The sequence below is a fragment of the Haemorhous mexicanus genome, chromosome Z (genome assembly GCF_027477595.1).
Source record: "Haemorhous mexicanus isolate bHaeMex1 chromosome Z, bHaeMex1.pri, whole genome shotgun sequence".
Taxonomy (NCBI): Eukaryota; Metazoa; Chordata; class Aves; order Passeriformes; family Fringillidae; genus Haemorhous; species Haemorhous mexicanus.
The window spans coordinates 58,184,059-58,192,090 of NC_082381.1; the positions used below are offsets into that span (position 1 = coordinate 58,184,059).

General features: G+C 37.0%; 1 protein-coding gene across 18 annotated transcripts in view; it reads left to right on the top strand.

Annotated features, from left to right (window-relative positions):
- Window positions 1–3,478, top strand: part of MPDZ (multiple PDZ domain crumbs cell polarity complex component) — a 92,239-nt gene extending 88,761 nt beyond the window's left edge. For all 18 annotated transcript variants that reach the window (XM_059837125.1, XM_059837124.1, XM_059837128.1 and 15 more), the window contains 2 exons: window positions 362–485; window positions 1,257–3,478. In XM_059837125.1, the coding sequence (XP_059693108.1) occupies window positions 362–485; window positions 1,257–1,403 (271 nt within the window). In that variant the 3' untranslated portion in view covers window positions 1,404–3,478. The remainder of the gene's footprint in view (window positions 1–361; window positions 486–1,256) is intronic.
- The last annotated feature ends 4,554 nt before the right edge of the window (window positions 3,479–8,032 follow it).

An 8,032-nucleotide genomic window follows, 5' to 3' on the forward strand; every position in this document is an offset into this window, starting at 1 on the left:
AGCATAAACTATTTGAGCTAATTTTAGGCTTTACAGGATTTTTAAAGTAGATATTATGGAATCTGGAAATGCGTGCAATACCTCTCTAGTTCACTAGGAAGCACTATTGGTGGCACATAGCAGCCATAAACATGCCCTGAGCTGTATATTTGAAAAAGCTGCTTCCGTATAATAATATGGGCATTCGGTAGTTTACAGAGTTTACATTAACTGAAATATGCAGTTCTTTATAACAAAACTATTTGTAGTTCTAGTGGAAATAAAAATGTACTCGTTAGCTTAAAAGGAGTAATGTTTTTTGTTGAATATTCTGTATGTTAAATCTGAAGTCGAGACAAAATACTCTTTTCCCTTTTCTTAGACCTCCTCAGTATAAGACCATTACTCTGGACAGAGGACCAGACGGCCTTGGCTTTAGTATTGTGGGTGGCTATGGCAGTCCCCATGGAGACTTACCCATTTATGTAAAGACAGTGTTTGCAAAGGTAGGTGAAAATTTTTCCAATCAATCAATTTATTAGTTCACTGCAATTATTGTTCTAAATCTTGGCCTGGGTTTGCAGTCAAAAGAATTTTGCAGATTCTCACAGCTTCTCCTTATTAGTGCAAAGGCTGATCAAAATGTGCTTGCATCATTTGAAGGCTGTAATCTTGAAAAGATTAAGAATTTCCAACTATACATGATTCAGCCTATCAGCAGAGTCTTGTCCACCTCTCGAGACTGGAATTGTGTAATACTTAGGGAAAAAAGCTCCCTTGCTTTATATTTAGAGTGTGTTTATTTCCGGTAGTAGAGGGAAGTGTTTTATTGAACTCAGACTGGACCTTCAGAGAAGTTCAGATGCTGACCTGGATTTGATAATTTGGATGGCTCTAGGAAACAGCAGAGAGTCAGAGAAAACTGGAATCACGAATGCTAAATTTTTAAGGTATATCAGAGTATAAAGCTGTCTTTTGCACCACTTGGTGAAAAGTTCTGTAGGTCTTGAAAATGTTATTTTTATATTACTAGGGTTTAAATTTTACACTAGCTGGAAAAACAGGGTTGAGGGAACCAAACAATCACGTAGTTCCAATTTCTAGATGTGGAACTTAGACTGGGCAGGGTGTACTGCAAAATTAGCAGTCTTCCCAACATCTGGCTCTATCTGTATCCCTGAAAACCGAACAGGTTGCAAGAGGTTTTCTTTTCAGGACTGTGTGTCAGGGAGAAAAAGAAATGTGTGAGTCTGCAGTTACTTGTTTTATCATTCCAGGGTGCAGCAGCAGAAGATGGACGCCTCAAGAGGGGGGATCAAATCATTGCTGTGAATGGGCAGAGTTTAGAAGGGGTGACCCACGAGGAAGCAGTTGCTATTCTGAAAAGGACAAAAGGAACAGTCACTTTGACTGTCTTATCATGAACTGGCTGTCTGTCAGGCTAGGGTCAATAAGACAATATTGTTTACTTTCCACATAGTAAAGAGAATGGAGATGTTTGTGTAGTCTTCTTGCTCTTTCAGCTTAACAGGACTGTGTTACAACGCTGAAGAAAAATAACATTTAACCATATTTTTGTATACATTTAAAGTACTTCTCTTCCTGTCAAACCACTGGGATGAAGTTATGTTGACAATGGAAACACAGGGATATTTTTCCTATTAGTAAGTCACCATGAAAAAAAATGTTGCCATTAATAACCACACAAGGAAATGTTTTGGGAAGAGACTTTGTATTTGAGTAGTGTTGGAAAAATTATAAATGCATCAAGTCAGCACACAGGTTGCAGGGGTAGCAGTAGTCAGACAACAGGAAAGAGCTTATTGAAGAAAGAAAATATTACTAAATCAGAGATTTGGGAGATAAGGGGGAAATATGTGTAATCTGGAGGCAGAAGGTTTTTTGGAACGAGATGATTTTTAAGGTTCCTTTCGACCCAGACTGTCCAATGACCATATTATTTTGCAATGCTCAATAGGAGGAACTAGTTTGGTGACTTGGGTGGATTTTTTTGCTTGCCTTTTTGTGCGTTTAAATTTTTCTAAGTCATGGTGTATCTGAAAAAAAAAAACACTGTGTTTCACTTGGCTTAGATTTGAGGGTTTCATTATTTTGGTGGCAGGGGAGTGTATTGGTGGTGATGATGGTGGTTTTGTTTGTTTTGTTTGTGGGTTTTGTGGGTCTTGTGCTCAGGGCTGAAAAGTCCATTACTAGTGGAAACTATTCCTGGTGATTGAGAATGCCCAGCAACTGCAGTATTAGAAGAACTATACTTTTAAAATAGGAATATTTTATAGTCCTTATGGATGAAAACAACTTTTCTAATATGAAGTGTCTATAAGCAAATGTCCTCTTCCAATGTGCAGCACCATGTACACGGTCAGTGCAGACATTCCTGCAAGCTGTTTGCTCCAGAGCCATGAACAGACCTCTCAGAGCAGTTCTGCTTAGCTGCCAGCAGATGTCTAGATATTGCCAGTGGAAGGAGTTGACATTAATGGTGTTGCTGCTATTATCACTAGCAGCAGAGGTAGAGTCCTTCTTGAACTGAGAAGGCATACAGCCAGGAATCATGGATTGAGCATGGGTAAAGACCTGAAAAAGCCTCACAGTGGAGGTGTGTAGTAAGACAGCAGTGAGGGTTTGCATCAGTAATAAGCAGAAGAGGAGCTTTGACAGCTACAACTATTATTTTGGGGATATTAATTTTAGAGGCACAGATAAAAGCATCTAGTAAGTACAATGCAACAGTGGAGCTTTCTTTGATCAGCAGCATGGTCAATAAATGCATCACTTTCTCATTACTTAAACTTTATCTAAAAACTGCACTCAATGAAACACACAGCTGATTGTAACCTGCCTGCCCTTGCCTGCCATGCTTTTAGGAATCTGACAGATAAAGCATGCTTTTCCCATGATTTATTTTCCTGCAGAAGAATTTTGCTGAGTCTTTTGAGAGAGGAAGATACCAGTCAAACTAGTATGCTATTTAGCATGAGGATGCTTTGCTTTAATTAGCAAAAATGGAATTTTAGCAAGAAGGCTACTATCTCAACTATCACTTAGGAGAAATATGAACTGAAAATGCAGGCAATGGTCAGGCCATTATTAGGGGATAATACAAAAGACTAGCATTCATTTTAGTGAGTCACAAAAGCAGTATTAGGAGTGTCTGTCAAATAGTATTAACAAATTGATAGCTATGTGTAAGTGAACTAACAAAAAAACCCCACTCTTTGTCTTTTTAACTATTCTAGAAGTTACATTGTGGTAGGCTAAGATGCAATAAACTAGATGGTGCCATTGCTGGATGCTGCTGTTATTGAATTGCTTTTGTACTTATTCCTTGCATAGAGTGAGAAATGCCTACATTAGAGTATGTAAAGTCACTTTAAATAGTATCTATATTTGTAACAGAAGTAGTGTACAGCTATTTTGTTACTGCTCTTGTGTCACAATGGGTGATTTAAATTAATAAATTTCAAACTGTCATGATGAAGTTCTGGGTGTGTTACTAGTTGCTTTATAGTAGCACACTTGCGTTATTCATTCTGTTCATTCTGTTGCAAAAGATTAATTCAAAACAATTTAATAGTTGAAAAAAGACATTACTCTTGATGTAAACATTAAAGCATCTGCTAAAAATTGATTTTTTTTTAAAGATGTTATCTTCACTTGCAAACTCTTAGCAGATTCATGAAACTGTGAAACTGTTTTGCTTTTTTGTAACAGAGCGTTAATCATTGTTTAAAAAAATCATTCCTTCAGGCATGGGATGTGCCATGAGGGACATGGAGCTTGGGGCTCAGAGAACGGGCTCTCCCCAAGCCACATGCCCAGAAACTGTTGTATGACCACTGCTTAGTGGCTGCCATGCACTGGACCATGTAGTAATAGACTTTTCAGGCATAGGGTATTTGGTTTTCTTTATCAGTTTGTATTCGATGCAACTTTCCAGTCACAGGAGTTAGTCCTGTAAGGTGCTGGGTACCATGGCCTAGTTGTACCAAGTTTTATGGTTTTGGTTACATTTTTTCCATGTTGCTGTGTTACAGGTTTGGAAGGGTCTGGCATCTAAAAAGGCTCCATCCCATTGTCTGGTCAGATATCCAGCCCTTTTTTTTAATTCTCAGCTATGTACTGCTGAGGGCTAATCAGAATGGTATTAATGAAAAGCTCTTTAATTTTAGAGTGATATTATAAAAGGGACTGCAACTTTGAAAGCGTGGGTTTGAACAAAGGACAGCTGATTCATAGAAATGCACATATTTCATTTCTTGACAGTTAGCAGGTATTGTTGGCATGGCTGCTTTTCTGTTCATTCTTCTGTTAGATTTTATTTCTGGGTTAGCTTTATGGTAGCAGTAGTATTGTTAATTCTCAGCTGAGAGAAGGGTTGGAATTTAATAGCTATTGCTGATCCCCTTTCCTTCACTCTATTCAGTCTCTTTTTATAAGAAAAAAAAAAAAAAACTGTATATTCTATAGACCTAGATGAAGAAAAAAGTGTCATCCTTGTTGTTAAGCTGTTTTCTTTTGGTGACATAGACTTGCAAGTTATGTGGAAGTGCTTAGGTCATTTAATAGTGTCTTGCAAAGAAAGCCTTACCTCAAAATGGGAGTGACATTGGAAAGGGTAATGTGTTAGATTTCTACACGCACTTTTTCTTGCTTTTTAAAACAAATAGTTCAAAGCATCTAAAATATTCTTGCGTAGAGGGCACTTCTGTTTTAGGTTCCAACTGAAGCTACCAAGAATAAGGTTTTCACATTCTTTACAAATTTTATTAAAACTGTAAATATTATTAGTAGTAAACAGTATTTTCCTTAGCCTATTCAATACTGCAGTGTGGATTTTTATTTTATAACTGGTCATCATGCATGCTCTTCAACAGACATGTAGATCTTTAATGTGTTTTATAACCACTGCTGTTATAACCAGTTCATAACCAGTGTTGTAGGGCATGTACTTGTGAAGTTTGGCCACTTGTATTCATGGAAGTGGTAACCATGACAGGTAAGAAGATCCATTTCAAACACTTGAGAAGACTACATCTAATGGAAAATGATGCCCAAGTAGATTGAGGTTCCTATGTTCTTATCTCCTGACATAAAGTCTTCCTAAGCTTTCTACTCCCTGTGAAAATAATTGTTTGAAATGGGTAGAAAAAAATGTAGATATTGTTTGTATTTCAGCAGAAAGGAGATTAAATTCTGGTAAGATATTAATTCTAAAAGCTGCATATGCCTGAGCTGAAAACAACAGAATTTTCCAAACTAAATTATTAGTTTTGAATTGAAGATTTTTTGTTTAGTTACAGCACCAGGTTGGTTTGTGAAAGTGAGCCAAGCAGGTTTTCATTTACTGTTTCACTTCAGACTACTTTCTATTTGGTCCATTGTTTTTGATCTTCATATAGGTAGCTTAAATACATAAATTACATAATAAAAAAAATTTTATTACATCAAAGAAGTGTTTGAATCACATACAAAAACAACTTACCTGTTTTTATGACTACCAGTACTACATTGGGTTTTTTAAGTGCTTGCAATTAGATGTCCAGTTTGTTCATAGGCAGACAAGAGAAAGCTTTTTGTCTAAGAGGGGAGGCTTTGAATTTCTTAACACTTGTTAGTATTTTCTGGTATTTCAGCCTTTGGTATTTTATTAGTTAAGATTGCACTTCGTTAAGTGAATTCAGTTTAATTAAAACTATGCTTTGACTGACCAAGGTAGACATTATACCTAAAAGAGAGTGAATGCTCTTCTTGAGTATTTCTCTGGGATGTCGGTTGACTTTTTGAGTTCTGTGCAGCATTACTCAACAACAGAGTGTCAGTTTGGTGTGTTTGCATAGTGTTTTGTTCATGCTCCTCACTGTCCACAGCCACAGAAGAGGTCGTGATACCAGGATTCAGAGAACTGAGACATTTAAATGATGCATTAACAGATTTCAGTTTCTGCATACCATAGAGGTAAAGAAGTTTTTTGTTTGGGCACCTCACACAAGCACTTAGGCTGAGGAACATGAAAGGTCTTTTCAGGCTGTAATTTGAAATACCTGGTCATCACAGGGATGCCAAAGCCATGTGTCCAACAGGTCAAGGATTCACATTATTGGGAATTTTACATAAGCATTGGGAGCAGCACCTTGGGTAATTAATAGGTAATAAGCTGTACTCTATTTGTAGGGGAATATTTATCAAAAACTGTCAAAAAAATACACAGTTTGTTTTGACTGAAAAAAATATTTTCATTACTTGTTCTTAAATGTGTGTATGTCTGTTGGAAGTAGAAAGACCAGTATTGCAAATGAGAGAGAGAGAGAAAGAAAGATATAGATAGACAGACAGATAGTCCTCAATACAGTTCTAATTGTTAAGGCAGCAGATGTTGAATGGAATTCCTGTTTGTGACAGAGACCACTGAGGATAGATGATTATAAAAGATTGCCATATGGGAAAAGCATTAACCTTTGTTACTGTCACCAAGACCAGAAGGGTAAAAGTGCTAGTATTCATATTTTCCTCGTAATATATTTACTTCATACACTTTTTAAGCATATACATAAGATAAAGTACTGCACTTGAATTTATTGTTAATGTAGACCTAGAGGTTGTTCTAAGTAAATATGTATGTTGATTATTTCACAAAAAATGTTTATGGACACACTCTCATCATAAGACTTTTACAGCCTCTTTCACAGCACTGAATGACAGCAATGATTGCCTTTTTGCTAAATGAACAAAACCTTTGCAAAAAGGACAAATCTGGGCAGGAAGGAGAATTGCTTAAAACAAGGCAGGAACCTCCTGGTCTGAGCTGATTTTCCTGTTGTGACTGAGCATGCTCTCTTCAATCTATGCCTATCTTCCTAGGAACAATAGGGCTTTTGTTTGTTTCAAATTGAAGCTGACCATCAGAATTTTGTGTATGCAGTCTCCCTCTGAAAAAAAGCTTTTTTTTCTATTGTAGTTGCTAGAGCGGGAAGAAAAAGAATACAACTGGACCTTTGCTTTAAGTGCAGATTTATGGAATATCAACATTTAGTTGAAATAGCTCATTAACAGTTTGTTTGCTGCAAGATGTTCTCTTCTTTCCACTTTAAGTCAGAGTCTCTTCAAAGCATGCTATTTTGCCAGCAGCCAAACCATTCTTGTCTGCACTTCTCCTGCTCCCATTTCTTTTGATTGGAGTGTGTGCATTGGGTTGGGGGGTGGGGGAATTATGTGTGAGGGGAGAATGTCAAAGGCTCTGTGTGTGCTCATGCACGTGTGTGCATGTGTAGATCTCAGAATAATACTGTGTAAGTGCTAACTATTGGCCTGCAGATATTTCCTGCCAGGTATGGGGTTTTTTTTCTTACGGAAAAAATTTAAATAGGTACTCTAATCCTATTTAGTATATATAGGTTCTCAAAGGATTTTTAGAAAGAGAATAGATATTTTATCTATTTTAATGTCAGGAAAAAACTGCAGCAGAAGCATTTTCTGTTTCTTCTTTGTGATTTTGTGATTCCCAGTGAGCCTTTTTCTAATGTGAATGTACATCTTTTCTATTAGTCTGGTAAGTTTAACAATGGAACAGATTCCAGGTTCTGCTTTCAGGAAAATGAAAAATTATTTGAAGCTGAGAAATGTTTGGGTCTGGAATATTGATGCTGTGTTTCTGGGGCTAAAATCACCTCATGAAGTATGAACATACTTCAGAGTTCCTGACTTATAGCACCCCTTGTTTAGGCCCATGTGAAAGACCCCACATTCATAGGATTGTTCCTTTTATATACAGGAATTATACTCAGTTTTACTTTACAGATAGTTTGAACTCATTTACATATATTATGGACTCTCACTTGAGTATAAACCTTGAATCTGTTGGCCAAGCTAACAAATCTCTGATCAAGCCAAAAGTGGCAACCTGAATTGGGTTGGTTTCCTTCTAAATGTCAAGGAGGAGGTGAACCAAACAGAAATGCTGGGCAGTCAGCAGCAAGGAGACAAAGGTATTTACTGACATCTGGCAGCCTGTGTGCATTTCTCTATTTTGAAAGAT